Raw genomic sequence first — 24,760 nt, 5'->3', positions numbered from 1 at the left:
TACTTAAGAATAACTAATAGAGCATCAACACCTTCTACTGCTTTTCAACGTGTATTATTCCTCATTTTGACTGATATGTGACCTATAGGAAATAATATACAAACATATGGACAGAAAGAGGCTTGATCTATGACCTGAGAGCACTGTGAGCCCCTGGGGTCTGTACATTACACAGGGCTTCACTGCAGAGGTGGTGAGACATGAGGATGGTGAGTAAGCAGAAATTATATGGCTTGGCTTCCTCTTAGCTGAGAATGGAGGGGTGGCTGCTTAGTAGCTGCCTGCCAGTTGGGACAGAAATATGAGTGGATTTTTCAGTAGGGAGAATTGTAGACCTCACTATGCTTTTAAAATATGGACTCATGATTGCCTAGAGCCAGTGCATGTAACTTAATATTTTAATGAGTCATTTTTAGAGTGTAATTGATTTGTCAATATTTTTATACTATAAAATATATAAATTATATATAGATTTCTATAATGATGTTTTGATGTACCTGCTCTGTCCTTCTTATAGAATGATAGGTTGTCAGAAATCATGCAAAAAATTCTCAGCTCAGAGGATATTTTTTGCTCTGATAAATAAATCATAAAGCACTTCATCCTCTTGAACAGGCGGAGTCTCATTAGCTGCACCATTTTAAGCCCTGCACCTGCAGTTCTCTGAGACTGCAAACATGACACAACTGCTTGAGAAATAAATGTAGACAAAAATTCTACCTTCTACAAGCAATAATCATTTGAGAACTGCTGGTTATGTGCTCTTTCTGGAAATGTGCTGAGTGACAGCAAAATGTTAATTTCTTGTACATGGTAGTTATGTCTTGAGTGGTGGACATAATGTGGATTCAGATATCATGGGACATTAGATAACTGCAGAATGTTTAAGGAACACAAGCACAAATTAATAACACTTCCATAAGCTTGTTATAGTATACATTTAATTGGATTGAATAAATGTATATCAGTATATTTTATTAAAGATCTGTGTCATCGGTTAAACCCTAAAAACGCTTCTGTTCATCAGAATTACAAGTTTATAAGTCATTTCCAAGAAATAAATCCCATAATCCCTTGAAAGTGTTGGAAGTAACTCTACACCTTCTGCTTCATTAAGAATCTATGAACAAGCAATTAGTCTCTGCACCCACCCATTTCTCCACTGTTCATCTCAAGCTTAAAAGCTTTGCCTTGCAAGTTCACAGCAGCACTGGTTTATCAGGTTTATGACCTAAGAAACCTTGGCTTTCAGAATCTGCCCATTTGACCGTGTTTTTATAGCATTTACAAACTGGAAGTCGGCCATGACGTTCACGGCTGATTTTGCTAAAGATATGACTTTAGCATATAAACAACACCACAGAGACATGCTAAGCTTGATTTTCACTGAGGGTGGGTTGTGGTGGGTTGTAGTTTACAGTAGTAAAAGCAAAGAGAAGGAGAGAAAGGAAGGGAATGCTTTAACATGCTTTAGATATTGAGTTGGACAGAATAGTGAAAGAACCTGACACAAGATAAACAGTGTGTGTCCTACTCCTCTTAGTCCCTCCTCCATAATAAGTCTCTCTCTCTCTCTCTCTCTCTCTCTCTCTCTCTCTCTCTCTCTACGCATTGAACCTGCTCTCTTCCCCCGGCGGACACACTCACACGATGCGCGGCAGCAGCCGTCCCCCCGCGCTCCGCTACGTTTAGCGCTCAACCGCTCGGCGCTGGACGCTTCTGGGAGTTTATCTCTCTGCGCCCCGTTTTTTTTTCTCCCTGAAACCGCAGCGGTCTCCCTCCCTGCCCCCGCATCCCGTCCCCGCTCCCTCCGCTGAGCAGCATGCCCGAGACCGGCAGCAGCGGAGAAGCCGACGGCTCCAGACACCGAGGCCGGCCGCAGGGAGCCGCAGACACGGAGCCCAGCGCCTCCTGCCAGCCCGCGGCTTCTGGCGTCCTGGGTGAGTTGAGTTTATCCGCCATTTAGAGCATAAAAAAACACCGTGAGAAATCAGAGGGGCCCGAGGAGCATGTGGATGTGAGGGGAGAGCATAATGAGCCGCCGTTCACCACACACAGGCTCCTTTTGTCTTTTCCGTCCACCACGAAACGCAGACATCACAACGGCGCCAGAAGAAATTGGGGGTATCTCGGGCCTGGAAGGTCACAGACTGTAACATGTCAGCGTTATGTTACTGAAATTCGCCGTTAAACAGGAGAAGCAAAGCCAGCGTGACGCTGCGAGCTCTATACACGTTAACCATCTGTTCGTGGCAGGTTAAGTTTCCCTGGGCGCCTTGTTTATCCTCTGTTTTGGGGGTTTCTTAAGGGGAAGGTGCTGTCTTGGAGCCACATGCAGGATATGGCCACGCAGGGATCCTATCATTGAGTGGCTGTCTGGGAAATGGCCAGCTTGTGATGGTCTGCTTTTTAAAGAGGTTTAGTGACTAGCCATTTTCTGTCTGCATTGTAATGTGAGCACGCTTGCATGGTTTGTCAGTGTAGAGCCTTTGCACAGCTTTGTAACGCCCCATTGGGCCATTTTTGTTGTTTTCTTCTTGCATCCTCCTGCACCCTGCTTTCAATGCGGCGCAGTGTGATGCAGTAAGCTGTGCCAAGACATCTGTAGTGGAAAGGACTGTCAGCTCACTAGATCACAACTCCGGCTGCAAGAGTGTGTGATGTCATGGATATGATGTCACTGGGCTATAAAATCACCTGACAGTTGCAGGTATGGTCGACTCTGGCCTGCTGCAGGTTATCTATTGCTTGGCTCTGTTTTGTGTCAACAAAGGATGCTGGAGAGTCTGTCACAATACAGAAGAGTTCTTAGCACGACGGAGTACGCTCTGGTAACACTTTAGAAGCATGTGGCTAGTCTGAGAGGCTGAGACTAAAAAGATGCTCACATTGATGCTCACTGTTGACAATTCAGAACTAACACTAATTATTTAATGTATTTTCATTACAGTTTATGAGAAGGGAGAGTGCAGATTATTCCTGGAAATAGTGTCTGGAGTTAAAGAATGATGTGTGTTATATATAGTCAAGCATATTTTTAAGAGCATTTCTAGTATGCACTAAGGCAAGATATTTATGCAACTTCATTGTTATCATCATGACTAGACAGATATTCATACCTTGGTAATGAAGTACTGACAGGAAATGGTGCTTTTATCTTTGACAGCATTTCTATTATTTTACTGCTCTCATCAAATTTATGCAACCTATTATTACCTTAAAGTTTAAAATGTGTAACCAATATCATTAATCTAAACACTCTGCACACTAGAGTAACTGTGCTTTACTTGTTGAACTGTATTTATTTTCTCTGCATTGTAAAACATATATTTCTTCCTCCTATGTACAGAGAGAATTTCTCAGTTCTTTTGCATAACAATCTTTCTGATGCGATCTAGATGTTGTGCTGTGATTAAATTAGTTTGAATTAGACTAAATTACACTTCCCTTTTCCGCATAAGATACAAATTCAGGGCATGCAACCACAGACTATCGCCAACTTGTGTGCATTCCATCACCAACTACAAAATAACAATCAGGACAAAAGGTGAACGTCAGATCCGATGTATGTGATCATGCAGGACAGTAATAAATCACCACAATTTGTTGAAAAGCACACATAATGTTCCATAGTGTCATAGTATTTTTTTAAACTGTTAAAGTCTCTGGATTTAAATCGGCCAATGGTTGAGTTAGAACAGTTTTTGGAACTCTGAAAAAAAGCATGGCTAATCCCCTGGCAACTGATTTTTCACAACCTTTACATTGACAAATATTCCTAGAACTCAAGAGAGCAAGTGCAAAGGAAGTCCACATACAGCACTTGGAACAGTAAACACATCACTCTAGTTCTGAAGATTTTGAGCTTTTTCAGTAAGCAATGGAAGTGAACATTTACTGCCTCTTTAGAATGAAAATATAAAAGACCAGATGTATTTCAAGCATTTTGGAACAGTGCTGAAACATGGTTTCTATCTTCGTCTCTCCTGGCACTACGCTCAAGGTCACATATGAAGCACAGTTACAGCGGCTCTTGTCATTTGACACCATTTAGATAAAGACAAATGAGAAGACACTGGGCTGGATTTACAGTAAATGAGGCTGGATATTTTCCTAATGTAAATAATTTAGGACATTTATCCTATTCCTTAGGTTCTAGCCATCTGTGTTGTCTGGGCATGTAGTACTTTGGCAGGTATTCACTTCAGCTACTCTTGCAGTTTCAGTGGTGTGTGCAGCAAATCAGAATTCTAGTTGTCATGGTGTAGTGCATGTTGCAACAAGACATGCATATCTTCAGTATTACACTTAGGCCGGGATGTTTTACAGTGTTTACAGGTAACTACTGCATTATTAAAATATGATTGCCTGCCTGCTTTAGACTTTTATTGCTTTTTTCCCATTTTATCACTGGGTGAACTTTATAGGAGTCACCCACCTCTTTATACATTGGTTTGAATTAGAGAAAACAAACATTGTTAAATACACAGTATTTGGGTCAAAAGCTACACTTTTGACACACCAGTGAATTCCTTTTTACTCTTGCTTTCTATCTTGGTTCTGTCTCTAATCGTTCTCAATGCCTAATGTTCTATTAGAGCTTAAATGGGATTCAGAGATTCAAGCTGGTGTTGATAGATTTCGACTTCCTTGCTCATTCATAATTTGAGTGCTCACTAACAATGCCCTATTCAGCCTGTTAGATAACCAGGAACTGCATCTCAGAGAACATCCTATTTCAGCATCTCGGAAGAGCATTTTAATGAGGACAGCATACTTCACTCACTCTTGCCGAATGATCAGTGCTCCTTTGGAAGTGATGTATGAGGTCCAATTTAGCTTAGCACTGGAAAAATGTAAACGACGAGTAAATGCACTAATAGGAGCTACCCTGTTTAGTTTGAGGTTCTTTTCATGTTGGTTCATGTGTCGAGGCAAATTTTATTTGAACAGAGACCCATCGACCATTGAAGAATCGTTGGGAATTGGTGGGACTTTCTCGTGGTGTGAATCCATATACAGTCTCCCAATTTCTGGATCAAAGTAGTCGGTGATCAGTTTTCTTCCTGTTTTGGCAGATGTTACACTTTTGTTGGTGGACAGTAGAGCCATGTTTGTCACCATACTCCATCGCTTTTTCAAACAGATTTCCAGTTACAAGAGCCTGGACAGCTGAGCCACTGTGGCTGCCATCGGTAGGTGTGGCTTCCTAGTGCGGGCTGTTCTTGGAGCATTAGCTCATCATGTCTGCCTGTCATCTCGGTTGTTTGTCTACATGACACAAAAGACCTTTTCTCTCTCACTCCTCAAGAGTTCAGCAGAGGTCAAGTGCATTTGCCCTGTAATTGAAATACACTGGAAATGGACTCATTTAACATGATAAATGCATGGCAGTGTGCCAGAGCACACCTGTTGTGGTGTCCTAATTAACTGTGTGTCTCAATTCATTGTGTTTCCTTGAGCGCAGCATGAATGAGTTGCATGAAATGTATATTTTCAGTGCTGCTGCAGGGCTCCGATTTGGTTTCAGGTATGCAACACATTCTTTTTTTGAAAAGTGTATTGTTCCTTGGCCATAGAACATTTTTAACAGAAAAGCACATTCCAAACTTGCAGGTAGTGTCACTGTCACACAGATCCAGGTTTTGGGTTCAAAGCACACATCAGGTGACTGTCTGTGAGGTGTTTGTTGTGTTCTCCCAGTGTCTGCATGGATTACCACTGGGTGCTAAAGTGTGAGTGTGTGATACCCTGTGTTGGACAGGTGCCCAGTACAGGGTGTGTTCTTGCCTTGCACCCTGTGATTCCATGTAGGCCCCTGACCCACCACGAACCTGAACAGGAGAAAGTGTTTACAAAAAGAAATGAATGAAAGTTCACTTGCTGACCTGCCTGACAACCACAGCACACTTCATCGCCATGCATTGCAGTGCTGTAGTGTACGTTTGTGTGATTAAAACTAGCCAAAGCGTATTCTCTTTTATGCACTTTCTGTAGCAATGGAAAACCCAAGTGTGATGCAAGTGGTTAAGTAGTCAAAAGATGTATGTCGATATATCAGCACTTTTACATGCAGACATGGCAAGAAATATTTGTGATGTTTGGTCAAAATACAGGAACAAAATGCTGCGAAAATAATCACATTTTAAATGTGTTGAAAGTTTTCAAAATTTTCAGGGGCAATCTTTTCTTTGCTAGCAGAAAGCAGCAGTAGATTTGTGGCCTGATGTGGATATGTGAACAGTGAGTTTGTATTAATTACATTTCCACACAAACATTTATGTACTAATGATCCAGAGAATGAGGTGCAACTGTCACTCTCACGAGACCCATAGCATGTTTGCTATTTTGCTCAGTATTATTTCTTTTAGTTTAACATTTTTTCAAAATTATTTTAAAAAATTGCTATGAATCTATGTTTATAGATGCAGTTGTAGATGCTAGCTGCAGTTGTTTTTTGAGAACTGCTGTCACATATGTCACATCTGTTCCCAAAGTGTGGAGCCTTTACTCTGATTCATAGCCAAGAGAAAGATGTTGTGGGGTCTTCTTAAAGTATATAAAGAAGAATATAAGTAGACTGATAAGTCTAGTATATCTGTATATCTATAGCCTGTAGTACCATATACAATATACCATGTCTTCTGAAGTTGCATTAATCAGAAACTAAATCTGTCAATTCACCAGCCTCAGTCAACCTGCATCCTCCCTTCTAGAGAATAACATTTAGCCAATTTGCAATTTCACACAGAGGACCCTGTATATGGAACTGTTTGCCATCCAACTTGAGAAACAATCTAAACTCCTTCAAAAGACTAGCTAAAGTCAATTTCTTGTCACACACATCAGTTTTTGGATCCACACCTCCTCAACCATCTCTTGGGTACCACTCCTAAATTCTATTTCTCTTTTCTTTTTTTCTCTTCTTCTATTCCTTCTATTTATCTAAACACAATATATATTTAATTTAAGATAAACTAAAATGGGAATGTGCCTAGTACAAGCCATTTGTTTTCATTTTCTGTAATCCAATATTCAAATCTATTGTGCATAAATAAATAAATAAATAAATAAATAAATGTATATGGGCGGCATTGGTGGCACAGCAGGTTGTGGGTTCAAATCCCACTCCATTTGACTGTCTGTGTGGAGTTTGGTGTGTTCTTCCCTTGTCCGCGTGGCTTTCCTCCAGGTGCTTTATTCCCTTCCCATTGTACCTAATATTCCATAGCTTTTTCTTACATAGCTGTCAATTCTGGCTCTGTGCAAACTGTTCGTTTGACCCAGTGGCAACATATGCAAGTAGAAATTCAACCAAGTGTAAAGCAACAATTTAGGTCAATTCCAGAGAGAGCATTCCACTTGTTGGTGTATACTATGATATACACTGTCTAAAGCTGGTCTTATTATTTATTTAAAACCTACTCAACTGTCTTCCTTGGGAGAAATAATGACTGCGCACATATGACTTGCCGAAAACAGAGTACATATAGGCCATCACAGAATGCAATAATACATTCATTAGCTTTACAATGGCCTCTTAGATTATCTTCAGCAGGATGTTTAAAAAATGCATTAGCCCCATTGGCACAGAGTATCAGCTGGACAAAAGCTGTGCTGTGAGTCTGTATTGGGTGTTCACTTGTATAATAATACATAAGCCCTACAGCACAAACTGCTATACTAACTAAGGTTATAAATAGAATGTAATATATTTATAACATCATTGCCTCCTAGGAAACAGACCAAGAGAGAGCTAAGTGATGAAAGGTTGATTTGACAGGTGTTTGTACTGGACGTCTGTACTGGATTGTGAATTATGGGAGAGATGATATGATATTGCCTGCCTGCACTTGCGGAGCAATGGTGGCCCTTTTGTCCTGACTAGCCTGCAGACAGAGAGATTGTGAGCCGAAGTTCAGAGGACAGCATATAACACTAGTCATTTATTATAGTTTACCTCTTAGAATATTCCTATATGTTGTGTATAAGCTCTGACTGGCTCCTCATGAGAGTAATGGTTCTTAATAAGTGAACCAGAGCAATTGTTTTGCTGGTTTTTAATTTGATGGGGCTCTACATAAAACACCTGAAGATGGAGGCTGTGAATCATACTTTTTAGACTGTTCTTTTGAGAACAGAATCATAACAGATCATTTTCTGTGATGCCTAGACAGTCGTCCAAAATGAGAGATGATTGTTTGTGGTATGTGGCCCACTTTCAGGGCAGTAGCATTGGAATGAGCATCTCTAAGGGTCTATGCCTCAGTGAGCATGCTCTCCAGCAAGCTTTTACGCAAAGGCACACACATACACACACACACTCTCTCTCACACACACACACACACACACACACAATCACTCACTCTCTCTCTCACACACGAACACACACATACACTGTCCTCACAGTGCACCAAACAATGACCAAAAAAAACCTTTCAATTAAGTTTTTATCCGTTTTCTGCTATTTTATAATGATGGAAAAGTATTTATATGTTTAAGATGTGATCCAGTTTAAACAATCATGGACATAGACAGCTCTGATTGTGCTGTAAGGTTTTATATCAAAATAGCATTTTTGTGGAAAGGTTTGAATAGATTATACAGAAGGAGACGCCTGCCCCACTTTCACACTCCTTTTCTCTCCCATGATGTAAAGAACCACTTGTTGTTTGAAAGAAACAAGGCTATAATATATTTCACATGCAATTCTTTAGTATTTTCGTTCCTCTGTCTTTTCATCGTTTAACTTCCTCAGCCTAGAGTCTGAGCTGCAGGCAACAGTTGTCTTTCACACTTCTCTGCTGTATGATAATCTGTAATAGTGTGAATTTACACCCACAAGTGTGCTGTTAATACGTAAGAGCAAACACGTCCAAGTGTATGAGGTAGAGATACAGTTCCTGATTCCAAATGCAAACATTTCTTCCCCCCCTCCCCCACCCAAGACACTTTTCACACTGGTTGAGACTGGTATAACAACTTGAGAAAACAGTAGCCAGGGCACCAGACAGAGGAGGCTTACATTTTCAGGTTTCACGTTTCAGGCTTTATTTGTCATCTACAATAAGTTGTTCTGTATATGATTCATGTATTGAACTTGTGGTTAATTCCACAGCTGTGTAAACATGTTATGGCCACAAAAAATAGACGATATGTGTACACATGGTACAATAAAAAAAGTGCACACATTACAGAATATGTTATTAGAATGCAGAAATGTGGTGTAACACAGATAAGAGCATTACACACGTTTGTGTGAGTGTATCTGATTTGTGTACAAATTCAATCTTGCTGAAGTCCTTGCATGTCTTCTCATGTTGCAAGGGAGACGTGGGTGACATTTTAACTTGGCAAAGAGAGATGATAGCTACAGTGCGTGTCTCAGAGTGTGTGTCTGTCTATCCATGGCAACATGGCAAGGTGACGGATTCTCTCTCTCTCACTCTCTCTCATTCTCTCTATATTCTTTCTCTCTCTTTCTCTGCTTGCCTAAACCCTTTTTTTCCCTGGCCCCACAGATAAACTGTTTGGGAAGAGGCTGCTGCAGGCCGGGCGGTACATCATGTCCCATAAATCCTGGATGAAGACAGTGCCCACAGAGAACTGTGACGTCCTCATGACTTTTGCAGGTGCCACTGTCCTGCTTACTCTCTTCTTTAGCCTGTATTTTCAGACTGAAATTAAGTTCTGTGTAAAAATTAAGGTCTAGGACACGCTTTAAAAATAACATTGAGACAAAGAGACAACATGTTTCTAATTTTGGAATAATAATTGGTGCGTAGTAATGGGCAAAACCACAAAGCTGCAAGACTTCCATACCCAGGTAGAAACACTATGTGCAAACCAGAGACTCTTTCTCTTCTACCAGTCATGTAATCTGATCGTAAGTTATAACTGGAGACAAATTCAAGACACATGGATATGTCAGATGTTAGCAGCTGGAGTGTTGTGATCATTTTTCTCAACTTATAATTTCCCTGGTATATTTTTTTGTCTCATTGGGTTCACTTTTTCAAATTGTATAAAATCAGTCAAAATATGATGTTGTTTTATGTCATGTTTATCCAGACGTATAGAAAACCCTGTTTCACTGTGAATCATGCCTTAAACACCAGTATGTCTTATATAATAAGTTAGATTTATTTTTGTCTGCTGTAAAGTTATATTAAATAGCATAATTATCAAAATGCTTTTGCAATGAACTACATAAATGTTCAATTTTATAAACTGTCCAATTCCAAATGCTTTCAATTGTTGCACAACAAAACATCTCTTTTTCGTTGATTGAAAAATATTCAAATATATGTCAACGCGTATGGGTGTCCTAGGGAAAGAATTATAAAAGCACAATTTAGAGTAGATAACTGTGTATCATAATAAACACCAATCTTGAATTAAATTTATTCTCACAGATACCACAGATGACCACACACTCCTTTGGCTGCTGAACCACATTCGCCTTGGTATCCCAGAACTGATCATCCAAATACGACACCACAAGCATACCAGAGTGTACGCGTTCTTTGTTACGGCAACATATGAAAAGTAAGAAACTCCTAATTTCAGCTGAGTCTGTTCTGAAGCAGTAGTATTGTCTTAGTCTTCTCAGTGGCAGATTGACTTTCAAGGGGAAATGCAGTCAAAACAATTTCAGCTGTGCAAACAGTGTTTGCACAGAGTTGAGAATCAGGTTGTTGTCGTAGCTGTGTGCTTTGTAGACACACAGAAATTAGCCACATTCTCAGTGAGTTGTACTGCTATGCAGCACACTGTGCCAGCCAGTGAGAAATCTGCATAGTTGCACAGAGCTCCACAGTGCTGTGCAGCATGTTGTTTTTCGATGTAGTGGAAGGAGGCTGCATTTAATCAGACTGAGTGTATGCTGCCAGTTTGGTGCATCTTTGTTGAGATAGGGGAGGGAATGACTGTGAAAAAGATTTTTAAAAAATTGAGATAAGGTGGAATCCAGTCATGTGTTTTTATTTTTGGTTATGCTAGGGGTTACTATGCTTTATCTATTGTATATATTTGAGCGTCTATTTACCTATATGTGTATATTCACACTGCCTATTCTCAGCACATGGTAGAGCCATGTCAGTGTGTTTTGTGCTGATATAAATGTATCAGGTGTAGCAGATGATCTGCAGGAAAGAGTTAAACTGACAGAGTGCATGTATTTGTTATGTGTAGCTAATGCTAAAGCTTGGGAGAGCAATTAAAAGGTATACATTAAAAAAACTGAAAAATTCACTCGAGTAGCTAATCCTTCTGGAGAAAAAAAATGCCCTGTTATCAATCACATTGAGTAAAACATTCATATTCATTGTGAAATGATTCACTATAATCCAGGGGGATAGGAGCTCTCTGCCAGCTCAGCCTGTACACTGATAATAAAAGGTGTGGCACTCACATTATTATTTCAGTGAACTGCCTGAGGCAGAGGCTTGCCGAGCAGATGGTAGATTGATGTTTACCGTCAGGTTCAGGCCCAATTCTCCACAGACCATCAACCAAGCCACAGTTCCTCTCCAAACGATTCTGCTCGTTGAAATAAGACGCAATTCCTGCTCAAGATGATAGGTCATTTTTAACTGCTACCTGGTCAGACTAAGTCAGCATCCACAGTAGAAGATGATATTTAACTCATTTCAAGCTGCTTCTGACACCCCTGAAAAAGGTTTTTTGCACTTAAGTTCATGTTCTCTGAAATTCATGTACTCTTGTGGTAATGGAGTATTGAAGAATAATTTATTGTGCCATTAGAGTTAAGATGATATCTCATTTGCTCAGTCTGTTGCGAGGAGCTGAGGAGATGGGTCTGCGGAAAACAGTGAAGCCGGAGTTTGGAGGTGGATCTCGCAGCTTCTCTTGTGAAGAAGACTACATTTATGAGAATATTGAGAGTGAGCTGTGCTTCTTCACATCACAGGTGACTAACAGTGCCTTTTCTTTGTCCTTTCCTTAAACATGCAGACCCTCACATCAAATCCTCACTTTCACAACTCTTTAAAATCACTGTGCAATTATTTTTGTTATTTCATTTCAGATAAAATTGCGAAGAGCATGTTTTTACTTCACTGGAAAAAAATATTTGTTAGGAATCCCATTTTCTTAGTGTATTTATAAATAATTTAAACTACATTCAGGAGGAAACATCTGACCTTTCACTTATTTTCATTTATATTTCTCCATTTTTATATCTCATCATTGGTTAAAACTTAGCAGCTCTTTTGCCTGAAAATTATATCAGTGGAAGGTGGTCTCTGATTTTTACACAGTACTGTAATTTACAGCATATATTGATTTCATTTTTGTTACTGAATTATTCATATTAATGACCTAATCCTGTCTAGAATTTGTCTGTATTTGAATAGCAACTCTTCAACTAATTCTTCTTCCACATTCACTGATATTGTCTCACCAGAGTAATGCTCTTTGTAATGATTTCTGTTCCTGGATGTTTATCTTCACAGGAACGCCAGAGCATAATCAAATACTGGCTGGATAATCTCCGAGCCAAACCAGGGGAGGTCCTTCACAACATCCACTTTCTTGAAGGGCAGCCCATAAGTGCGTGTCCTTTCCTGTCAGTCAGTGTTGCTAAAAATATTTCCACAGCTCCTCTGAAATGTACTGCACCCTGTCATTTCTATAACCGTTGTTTCTGAGGTTCTGTGATGTGAAATGCTCACATAGCGAAGGACTAGCAGTTTTGTAGTTCAGTGTTTCTGTAGGGTTTATGACAGAGATGTGTGATCTCATTAGCTGTGTGTGTTTCTTATAGTTCCAGAGCTGAAGGCACGAGGTGTGATTCAACAGGTCTTCCCCCTCCATGAGCAGAGGATTCTTGGTCAGTTAATGAAGTCATGGGTGCAAGCAGTGTGTGAGAAACAGCCTCTAGGTTTGTAATCAGCACTTCATAACAAGCACTTCCCTTCATTATTATCTGCTACATGAATGTGGTGTTAACTTCACATCTGCTCACTCATGCATTAATGGAATTTAACTTACAATATCTAAAGAGGTAGTTGTACAATCGACAGTTCACCTTTTATTCTCATAACTGTCTGTTGTGGTTCTGCTTCTGTTAGATGATATATGTGATTATTTTGGAGTGAAGATTGCCATGTACTTTGCCTGGCTGGGTTTTTACACCACCTCTATGCTTTATCCTGCTGTGATCGGCTTTGTACTGTGGATGCTGACTGAATCTGATCAGGTAACAGTTGAACATTATTTTAATTTATGTTATATGCTAGACTTATTTAACATGTTTACAAGGTGTACCCAATCCAAAATGATCAACCATGCTCATACTGTGCTGTGCAAAATTTAAATACCATATTTCATTTAATTTTCTGTCAAAATAACCTTATGGTATATATTATTGGGGTATTTTCCTGGATGGATTAGATATAATCCACATACATTGTCTGACTAATTATTAATGCTGTTTTTCATTCAGACCAGCAGAGATATATGCTGTGTAGTCTTTGCCCTGTTTAATGTTGTCTGGGCCACCTTGTTCCTGGAGAGGTGGAAGCGGAGAGGGGCGGAGCTTGCTTACAAATGGGGCACATTGGACACCCCATCTGAATCACTGGAGGAGCCCAGGCCACAGTTTCGTGTAAACAGAATATTCATTTTTATTACAAATGATAAAATTCCACAGTTAGTGATGTATTTAGGGTCAATGCTAAAAATGTTTGTCTTTCATAGGGTGTGAAACGGTGCAGCCCAGTAACAGGCTGTGAGGAGTTCTATTACCCCCCATGGAGGAGGAGGCTGTTCCGATGTCTGGTCAGCTTTCCTGTCTGTATTTTATGCCTTTGCTTTGTCTTCCTGGCCATGCTCATCTGCTTTGAGCTTCAGGTTAGTAGAACCTAGAGTCTTTTATCATACACAAGAGGAAACTTGTGCACTAGGGGCTAGGATTAGGGTTGATTCTTTCCCTGCAAACCTAGTTTCCTGTAGAGTGTAGGTCTAGCCACAGTCTGCCATATTCTGGTATATTAGGTTTATTTAAAGAAGCAGAGGCTTGAAGTTTGAATGTAGGCTTCACATGAACATCACAAGTTTCATAGGATGAATAAAGTTAGGATTTTTTAACCAGCAGTATCCAGTGAGAGCGATAAATATAAGAGTCAAAGAATTAATTTTAACAAAATGCAGTGCACAAACAGCTGGGTTTCAGTCTTAACTGGTTTGAATCGTCTAATCAGTTAAAAAAAAACAAGAACTATGTTTTGTGTTAGTAATGTATTGTTAAAGCTTTGACATCCCTGTTTAAATACAAAATGTGTTTAAAATATTGTGCAACAATTCCAAATGTTTACTGTGTCTCTAAACCAAAATGACTCACTCGAATACAACAATTACTATGCAGTCCCACGTACAGTTTACATGTTAATTATATTAGCAAAATTAAAATTAATTTTAGGCATATTGAGAGAACATATTCTGAGTGCATGTAGTCAACTTTTTTTGCGGCATCATCTCACATCTACACATCCTTACATTTTTAATAGATTTACATTTTATACAGCTGTGCATTGGACCAATACACACATGCTCAATGTGCCCTCTTGTTTAACCTCTTGAAGCGGTAAAATCCATGATGGAAATATGTGTACAGTGCTCAGTGGAATCACTGCAGTTGTCAGCAGTGTGTCTCAGTTTTAAACAGTCAAATATGAATATTGTGGTAAAAAAGAAACAAAGGTATCTTATGGTCGGCAGGAATTTGTGATGGGGATTAAAGAGCTGCCACGGGTGGCGAGGTTTATCCCTGAAATCTTACTGGCCATCACTGTGACTGCATGTGACGAGGTGTACAAAAAGATAGCCTGCTGGCTTAATGACATGGGTGAGTCCTCAATACTTTCAAACTTACAAAAATTCATGCATTCACTTGACATGACTGCTATAATGGATGTCTTTTTCCCACAAATAAAACAATATTTTACATCAGTGCAATTCATTTCTTTTAGCAAGAATTGTTTGTGGGTTAAAATCTGTAATCTCTTTTTTCCACCAGAAAACTATAGACTCCAGAGTGCCTATGAGAAAAATCTCATCATCAAAATGGTTCTTGTAAGTAGGATATTTTATGCAAAGTGGAAGAAAAGACTATTATATATTATATTGATGTGTAGATATTAAAGTTTTGGTAAGATAGTTTGAGGTTCAATTCCGCAGATGACTGTCTGTGAGAAGTTGGTGTGTTCTGCCTGTGTCCATGTGGGTTTCCTCCGGGTGGTCCGGTTTCCTCCCACAGTCCAAAAACACACATTGGTAGGTGGATTGGCGACTCAAAAGTGTCCGTGTGTGTGAGTGAATGTGTGTGTGTGTTGCGGTGTGAAGGACTGGCGCCCCCTCCAGGGTGTATTCCCGCCTTGTGCCCAATGATTCCAGGTAGGCTCTGGACCCACTGTGACCCTGAACTGGATAAGCGCTTACAGATAATGAATGGATGGATGGTGGAATTCTGCTTTAAGTGATGCTTCATTGTATCAGAACTAAATACTGATCAAAAACACTATAGCACATTTGAGCTATTATGTCTTTATCGCAGTAGTGTCCCAATTGTTTTGAGTACTTAATCTTAACACATTTATTTCAGTGTTTGCATTCCTGGCAGGATTTTTTGAATTTAGACATTATACAATGTTTTAAATCTGTCTATTCTGTTTTCTTTAATATGGTCATGTTAATGAGACTTCACATGAGTTTGTATTTGTGTTGTTTATGTACTGTCCTGTCTTGCAGTTTCAGTTTGTAAATTCTTATCTCAGCCTTTTTTACATTGGATTCTACCTCAAAGACATGGAGCGGCTAAAAGAGGTAAGAATTCTCACTTTCTCAGGTGCAACCATGGGATGGATAGATGGATAGATAGATAGATAGATAGATAGATAGATAGATAGATAGATAGATAGATAGATAGATAGATAGATAGATAGATAGATAGGTTTTGCACATTCTTCTTGGTATTGCTGTAACAAACTCTCGTTCTCCTCTGGGATTACTCCATCATCTAGCTCCGCACAGCTTTTCCTCACCTCACATCTGTCTCAATCTCTATTCTGCCATCTGTTTGTTGGTTCCTTCTATTTGTCTGCTAGGCATCCTCCTCTTCTGTAGCTTGAGAAGCTCATGGACAGTCCTCCAGGTCTTTTCCTCAGAGTCTGTGTTCAGTACAACCTATCAATAACTTTGGGCTTGTAATGCACACAGTCAGCATTAACTATTAGTCCAACAGTGGGCTGACCTTTCTTTGACGTGTCAGCATTAAAAGAAGTCTAGTCAGGCATTTGCAGCTTCATTTTAGTTTATGCACTGATCTCTTGATGTAATTTATATTCGTTTGAGCATTTGGATTTTTTGTCTCTGCATTCATCTTGATTAAAAAAGACAAAAAGACGTGTTTGAATTGCTGCCTGCTTTCCTACCTTTGAAATGTTGCTAGATTTTGACCTTACCTCACACTGACAGATGCTAAGAAATTGAATCATGCATTTGTTTTCTCCAGCCTAGACAATTATAAAGCACTCTTAGTGGGTTACTCAGAAAAACAGATTGTACTCAGGAGCAGCCAGAATAATATATCATAATACATATTTACCTGTGCGTTTGATTATGTTTTCTGTATTATTATTGTTATTAGTAGTAGTAGAAGTGCCAGTAGTAATGGCAGTGGTAGTATTAGTTGTTTCTGTAGTCATATTAGTTGTATTTGTAACACTATTAGTAATAACATTTGAGAAATAATAATCTGACTGATTGTAAGTTGCGGTTATAATGATTTTTATATGCATATTATAACCAAAGTTGTTTTATCATCAAATACACAAATTTAGTTCTGTCAGTCAGGAATGAATGATTATTCCACTGATTAGGTACATCTGTTTTACCCTGTGATTCTTTATGACCTGCAGATGCTAGCTACACTGCTGATCATCCGCCAGTTTCTGCAGAATCTGAAGGAGGTGCTGCAGCCTTACCTGTATGAGCGACATCGCCTGGGTGAGCTAACACTTCGCGCTGTCTGGGACCTGCTGGTCTCGGCTCTGCTCAAATATGGACGTCTAGCAGCTGGCAGGTAGGATGAAGAACATCAGAAAAATATATTCAGGGTACTTAAGGGCATTTTCTTTAAATAATACAGAGCAAAATGGTGTTTACACAGAAAATTACATACTGTTCGTGTCCTGTCATTTTCTCATAATTTTGTCATATTTCCCACCTCTACGGGTAGGGCTCAGGTGTCCCCCACTGATGCCACAATCCCTGTCCCAGGCCTGCGGGGAAGTAGACAGGGCCTTCTGGGCCATCAGGAGCGCCGTGAACGCAAGTGTCTAAATGGAGGCTGTGGGGTACCGGATGAGGATGGCGAAGAGGAGCTGGGTGGAGAGAGGCAGAGTGAGGAAGAGAGTGAGGAGGAAAGCCTGGTGGACTGTGGGCTCAAACTGCGCAAGGTCAGCTTCATTGAGAAGGTGGAGCGCAAGTCCATCGGCTGTGTGAATCCCATGGAGGACAACTTCCTGGAGGAGGGGAGCCCAACCATGGTGGAGAAAGGCATGGATCCAGCCTCAGTTTTTGAGATGTGCGACGACGATGATGATAACGGTATTTCAGAGAACAAGGAGCTGACGGCAGAGCTTCCACCACCAGCGGTGTCTGAGAACAGCTTGCCTCCTAGGCTCCGGAGAAGAGGCCGCAGCCTGGAGAGGGCAGACAGTAAGAGCAGGAGAGAATCGTGGATGGATCCGCCAGAAGAGCAGGAGCCCACCACCCTAACCCAAGCTGAGATTGAGAGCTGTATGCAAACATATGAGGTAAGTATGCAGAACACAGCTGGTAGGGTATTAAATCCTGTCAATTTGGCAGACGTTTCTTTTTAAAAAAGCTACATTTTACATCCGTAAAAATGTAATTAGTTGTGTGTGTAGTTTCTGCTTGATTTGAGGTGGTGCAAAGTAAGAAAAATTAAGGGCAAAAAATCACCAAATACTTATATCTGCTGAACTAACAAATCTGGGATGCTGGGCACAAATCATATCTGGGCATTGAATGGCTATAAGAAAATAAATTCTGAAATAATATCTGGAGCTTTGCCTCCTTGGGATTTTTTAATATCAGCTTTATTGTTGTATCAATGTATTTATTGTATCAACAATATTGTCGTATCACTGGATAAAATTGATTTGAGCATTTACTGAACTAGATATATTATTCAAAAAAGTGTTCACCATGAACAACATTATGGTGATCAAACAACATTAATGAACTTTAGTTAAGATTTGCCACATGTTGATATGATGTTGAATGGAGGTGATTTTGCTGTGCCTGTTGATTTTAGAAAACTACAAAACAATAAGCCATCAGCAAGTAAATAGGCTTCACTGAGTCTCCCAATGACATTATCTGGAGATGTAGCAATCAAAGCAACAGCTCTCAGAACACTGATCTGTGATTTACTGATGCTAAATCATCCAACTTTGGATGGTAACAGTGATATGTGTTCGGATACGTTATCATGTCAAGATTATGGCCATAATATAACAGCTCATAAATGTTTCATTCGTGTATCTTTTTTCTAGGACACATTTCAAGATTACCAAGAGATGTTTATCCAGTTTGGTTACGTGGTGCTCTTTTCTTCTGCCTTCCCATTGGCTGCCATGTGCGCCCTCATTAACAATATCATTGAGATTCGCAGTGACGCCTTCAAGCTGTGCACAGGCCTTCAGAGACCCTTCGGCTTGAGAGTGGCGAGCATTGGACAGTGGCAGGTTAGCATACACTACTCAAGCTTTATACCTGACATTTTAAGTACTACTGAATGATGGATGCATAATGTTATCTTTTGCCATTGCACAGAAAGTAATGGAGGCCATGGGTCTGATAGCGATCATTGTGAACTGTTATTTGATTGGACAATGTGGGCAGCTACAGAGGCTCTTCCCTTGGCTGAGTCCAGAGATGGCCATCATTTCTATTGTGATTTTAGAGGTAAAAAAAATGCACACAAACTTACAGCAGTTTACTTTCACTTTTTTCTGCTTCAAACTTCAACTCTAAGAAAAGCAACATTTTGATCAGATATAGTCTCTGTAATAATTAAATTCCTCTGGAATCAGTGTGATAAGTGTCAACTTATCTTAACTATACACATTACATATCAGTTTGTCAGTAGTCAATGAATAATTTGCCTTAAGATTCAAAAGTAAATAATAATAGTAAAACTAGATTTTACTGTATTCTGCAGGGAATTGATCTTAATTTTCTTCGTAATCTATTTACAATATAAATTCGTTCTCAGATAAAACTGCTATATTTTTGTTAAGATATTATATTCTCTGTAATACTTATTATTCAATCCCTTTCTCAATGGACAGCACTTTGCCATTCTGCTGAAATATGTAATTCATGTGGCAATCCCTGACATCCCCAGCTGGGTGGGAGAGGAAATGGCCAAGCTGGAGTTTCAGCGCAGGGAGGCATTCAAGGTAACAGTTTGTTTTTTTAGTCCAAACAAACACGTTGGATGGCTGCAGATAAAGTTTCAAAGGTGCTATTTCAGTCATTTCAGTGATAATGCATACCCTGAGTGGTTCCTAAATGTGGCAAAATTCATTTTCTGTTAGATTCATTTTCTGTTAGCAGCAGAACTTAAGAATATCACTGAAATAGATGCACAAGAGAATTCAAAATTTCTGCAGAAAACTGGAAAAATGGATAAAGTGGTTCCTAATTCTGCCTCTGGAATAGCCCAGGTTTACCTGCTCTAATGTACCCATTCCACCTCAAGGTCTTCTTTATTCCAGGATTCCTTGGTTAAGATGTGTGGAGCACTCATAAATAAATTTCAGGAGTATTTTTCCGTTCCCCTGCTATAAAACTCTAGAAAACTATGTATGTACATATCTTCCAATGTTAGTGCCAGTACACAAGTTACAAAATGCAAAAACCGAGACAAGATCCACTTGCATTAGCTTCACTGAAAAATATAACTCCACAAAACATGTCCATGCCTGCTGGTATGTAATCTCTGTGTGTTTGGTTGCTGCCAGAAGCACGAGCGCCAGGCGCAGCAGCACTTTCAACAACAGCAGCGGAGGAAGAGAGAGGAGGAAGAGCGGCAACGACAGGCCGAATACCAGGCACGACGCGATCGGGACGATGGGCGGCCCGACTCTTCTGGGAGCGACCACCACCATGACAAGAACCAAGGAGGCAAGTCCAGACCTGGTGGAGGAGGAGGCTCAGGGAGCGATAAACCCAAACGGCCCAGCTCGCTGCTGGCCAACAACAACGTCATGAAGCTCAAGCAGATCATTCCGCTTCAGAGCAAGTTTTCTTCTGGCACAGCCCGCTCTCCACAGTCACCCACAGGGAGCGAGCCTAAGCTACCGGGCTTCCTCAGTTTCAAGTTTCTCAAGTCTCCTGAAAACAAGAAAGAGGCAGCAGCAGCTGCTGCTGCAGCTGCAGCCTCTGCAGCTTCAGCTGGCCCTACAATGGCTGCACCAGGCCAAGAGAAGTCTCAGTCCCCCAGCAAGTCCTTCAACCCTGGGAAACTCTTTAACTTTGGGAAATCAGAAGGGGGTGCTTGTTTAAATGGGACTCAGCTCTCAAAACCAGGGGATGGGGCGCAACCATCAGAGAAGCAGCCCACAAAATCTGACCTAAATGGAGTGCCAGAAGAAATCCCATCACCTGGGGGAGAGGAAGGGGAGAGTGGACATTCATTAGACTCTGAGTCCTCAGGCCCTAAAATCTAGCCCAAAATAAGGCACCTATTGCTGGGGGAAAAATGACTCAAAAAATTTAAATGGAAGCTTGATACATAAGGTCCTCTCAAGGCTCTTGAGGGCAATGTAAGACTCAGCCTGGAAGCTGTTAATTAATACTGCAAATGTGGAAAATGGAATGGTGTTATTTTTTCATTTGCTGAGGAACATAGGCTTTTCAAATATGACCCTCCCCCCACACACACACACATACATGTACACACACAATGCCTTTTATTCTACAACACTTAGAGGAATGCATGAGTTGCATTTCTAATCAATTTTGACAGGATGTTTTTCAAAGACAACTGCAATGTTAAGTAACCCTGGTCTACAATTGTAAGCAGTTTAGTGCCCTCTATAGTTCTGAAAAATATTTTATCACCAGTTTTATATCAAACAATGAGACCTTCCAAAAAACACCACAAATTGATAATCATGAACAGTTAATAATCTGCAACAGTTTGAACTGTGAGTGTTTTTAGTCCTGGAAACTTTTCTACTTCTTTAAAGCAGCTGGCCTAGTTTAGCAATAGAAGTGTTTCACGAATAACAAGGTACTGCAAAACCTGTGAGCTTTATCCATCAGTTGAATTCCTGCAAGACTAAAATATAGGTCTCAAATCAAAAGAAATGCAATATATTTGTTTTTGTTTTTTTAAGAACAGTGTATTACATAGCTTTGTGAGGAACAGCGTGGATCTGATGTAAACGCATGTAGAAAATGTATCTAAACCAAGGACAAATGTGGCAGGTTAATGTACTTATGGGTAAAGAAAGCACAGTGGTTATTTAAGTGTATCCTTCCACCCAGAATACAATCTCTTATTTCAAAAGTGCAGATGTGGCGGATGCCTTATCTTTATTTAAAACATGAACAGGCATTTTCCTTGGTTACTGTAACCCAGTGTAAGGCACAGAAAGGGCTGGAGATCAAGACTGTAGTGAGGCTGAAATCCTGATTTTTGGGTAGAGTACCTACTGTGCATCTTCATATGTCATGACCTAGACTATGGCATTTAACCTCAACATTTACTGTTCTTTAATATTTACATCATTAATTTAGACTAATACTTTAGGTTATAACTCAGACGCCTGGGGGCACATCATTAAGAACAGTCGTTTTTGCAAAAGGGACTTGGTGGGGCACTGTAGCATTTCCTTTTCCATGTACAGGTCATAATAGTTGCAGTTTCTGAGAACATTTTGCACTAAACCTACTACTGATGAGTGGGAAAGACTCTGCTGAGAAAAGGAGAACACCAGCCTGCCTCATAACATATGCAAACGCTTTATTATTGGTTTCATTGCAATGTACTACTGAAACATATTGATCCATCCAGTTTCTGTACATCTGGGTGCTTTGTCTAAGTTTTTTATTTCTAATTTATTTGCTTAATTTATTCATTCCTATCTTAAGGTTTATTTAGATGTGTCATATTCCATTACTTGCCAAAGCAGAATTAATTCGAACACTGGCTGTGCCGAAACATTTCTTTGTAAAGCCATAGCTGTTGGGAATATTTCAACAGAAGTTATTTTTAGTTACGTTTATTTCATACTCGCAGTTCTAGTAATGAGGAGAAAGAACATGAAAGATTAGAACCACGTTCTCCCCTTAATTCCATGTTTTAATAAACAGTGTTCTGTAACGGGAGACAGACTTTTGCTGAGTTCTATTAGTTTACTGTTGGCTGATTTAATTAATGTATTTAAATCAGCTGGTACCATTTTATACTTTGAATTTATTAAGACATTATAACTTGGCCAAATTAGACTTTGTAGATGTCAAAGGCCACTATCTCAAACCTGTAGTAATCAAAAGTTAAATAACACCTTAAAAACCCACCCATATGTGTTCCTTAAATGAATGTGTTTCTTGAATCTGCTTGACTAACGTGTAATCAGATGAGCCGGCTCAAATACATTAAACGGAACCTGCCTCAAACTGGACAGCCAGTTTGAACAGATTTTAGTTTAACTCTTAATCAGTATCCCCAAATTACAAGACGAAGGACAATGGGATGAGAGGAATGTTAAGCCAGGTGTTAGTAGGTGTTTTATTGTTTTCTTTTTCTGTCCTGTTGTTCATACACTCGAGCAGTTTCACTAGAGCAATCCTGTTTACTGGCAATTAAGTATTTTTGTTTTAATCACATTTATTTTGTTTATTATGTTTATGTGAAGAGTGTGTGTTGCCAGTGACAAAAAATAACATTTAACACTTTTTCATAGTATTATTGAAACATGTGATAGAGGTAACATGAACTATGCACTTCTTTGCTCATTTCATTGACTGAGTTGTCTCAAATAACTTTGCAATAATACTTTGACCTGTACAATGATTCTGATCTGGGATCTGAGGCTTCACGTCCTAAATGTTGAGTAACGTCAAAAAGTAAATATTAACCCTGCAGCGGTGACTGGTCACCTGACATGTTCATTAATTCTGTTTCAGTGTTAGCACCGTCCATCTTTTCAACACCAATTATTGCAAGTGGCTCTGAATCAGTGCGCTTCCCATGGGTGTTAAATACAATATCTAAATTTAGAATGACTTTCTCGATCCATTAATGATTTCTCCTGCCAGAGCTATTCACCATCCAAAGCTGTATGTTGTGGTTTTCTGTAATATTTGAATGTCCTTATATTTGTAATATTAATAGGTACTTACATGTTATTATTCTAATTCAGTACTTAGTAATTACAAATTACGTGTAACGACATATCAAACAATGAACTTTTCCCTTTTAAATTTGTTTCATATTTATTAATAATTGCCATAAATGTGGTAGGTTGATAAAATCCTTATTCTGGCAATATTTTATGCCTTAACATCTTCCTCTGCTAAAGAGTGGAAAACTGTTTAATTAAAAATTCATTGAATAAATTTGAATTTTCAGAATCTTTTCCTATTTATAGCAATGAATTTAGAGTATAAAGATACTGTCTGGCACAGATTAAAATTAACTTTTCATTTCTCAAAACTCTACTATGAGGTATTGCATTAAAAACTTGGAATACTCTTGAGTATTCAGCTACATGCAAGTATTTTTTTTCTAACCAAGGTAAAGGTGCCTGTGGTTTAAAATAGGTTTTCATTTCATTGTCATTATTCATTTATGATCATAATCCCTTGACAGTAGAAGCCTCTTACTGCCTTTCCAAAATGAATTTGCTTTGTGGGATGTGAGATAAGATGTTCACCTGATGATCTGTATCTCATCCAAGATAAAAAAAAAAAACATAAGCTGCTGTTGTCAGATGTTTATTTCTTTTTTTTATGGTTTCTCGTCAGTGCTATCTGTTGCAATGGAAAGATTTTGAATCATATATGTTTGTTTGGTTGAAGAACCACTGGGCTGCTGTAAGGTTTGCTGTTTCTGCAGATCTTCAGGCCCTTACCATCACCACCAAATTGTTTGTTTAGATCAGTCATGTCTTATTTTTACTAGTGTGAATGGTTATCTTTTGTGTGGTTTATGTTCAACCAAACTGTGAAATATTAATGGGCTACTGATATAGACTTCTGAATAAAATGTTGCTCTGAAATAGATATGTGGAGTTAAAGATGGTGGGAAAGTGAGGATTGTAGGAATCAAGTGTGTAGAATTCCTTCTCTGAAGGCAACCTCACAAACAAACATGCTCTTCCAATATACCACTGTAAAGTTTCTTTCTTTATCAAAGAAAATTGTCTTAGGAAAATGGGGTTATTTATTTCTTTTGATTTATTTTGTCATATTTTTGTAAGATCTAAAATGAAATAATAAACAGTTTTAAATTTACACTGTTTTCCTTTGTAGTTCTCTATTATTTTTGCATATTGTTTTAACCTCATGACAAGCTGCTTTTTGTAAGAACTTAAGGTTTTTTATTTTCTATTTTTTAACTGGTTGAATGTGCTATGTATTTTAATACATAAATTTAGTCTGCTACTGCTCATACGATCTGAAACAGGTCTTG

At 39.2% G+C, this 24,760-nt stretch overlaps 1 protein-coding gene across 1 annotated transcript; it reads left to right on the top strand.

The window, feature by feature from the left end:
* Window positions 1–1,667: 1,667 nt before the first annotated feature.
* On the top strand, window positions 1,668–24,564 carry ano8b (anoctamin 8b). The gene is made up of 18 exons (XM_066648165.1): window positions 1,668–1,940; window positions 9,522–9,632; window positions 10,416–10,548; window positions 11,794–11,932; window positions 12,477–12,573; window positions 12,788–12,904; window positions 13,095–13,222; window positions 13,469–13,630; window positions 13,723–13,875; window positions 14,743–14,869; window positions 15,041–15,096; window positions 15,772–15,846; window positions 16,941–17,104; window positions 17,261–17,840; window positions 18,606–18,797; window positions 18,886–19,017; window positions 19,404–19,514; window positions 20,079–24,564. The coding sequence occupies exons 1-18, from the start codon at window positions 1,823–1,825 to the stop codon at window positions 20,784–20,786; spliced, it is 3,303 nt and encodes a 1,100-aa protein (XP_066504262.1). The 5' UTR covers window positions 1,668–1,822; the 3' UTR covers window positions 20,787–24,564.
* Window positions 24,565–24,760: the final 196 nt, after the last annotated feature.

Source organism: Hoplias malabaricus, chromosome 16 (genome assembly GCF_029633855.1).
Source record: "Hoplias malabaricus isolate fHopMal1 chromosome 16, fHopMal1.hap1, whole genome shotgun sequence".
NCBI classification, from domain to species: domain Eukaryota; kingdom Metazoa; phylum Chordata; class Actinopteri; order Characiformes; family Erythrinidae; genus Hoplias; species Hoplias malabaricus.
Note: the sequence above shows the minus strand (reverse complement) of the source record. Positions and strands in the feature narration are given on the sequence as shown.

What these genes read in the sequence shown, in the direction of transcription:
- ano8b (XM_066648165.1), top strand. Translation starts at nt 1,823, where the DNA reads ATGCCCGAGACCGGCAGCAGCGGAGAAGCCGACGGCTCCAGACACCGA. An exon ending in TCTTGAAGGGCAGCCCATAA is followed by an intron (nt 12,574 to 12,787) that starts GTGCGTGTCCTT and finishes TGTTTCTTATAG; the next exon opens with TTCCAGAGCTGAAGGCACGA. An exon ending in CTGCTGGCTTAATGACATGG is followed by an intron (nt 14,870 to 15,040) that starts GTGAGTCCTCAA and finishes TTTTTCCACCAG; the next exon opens with AAAACTATAGACTCCAGAGT.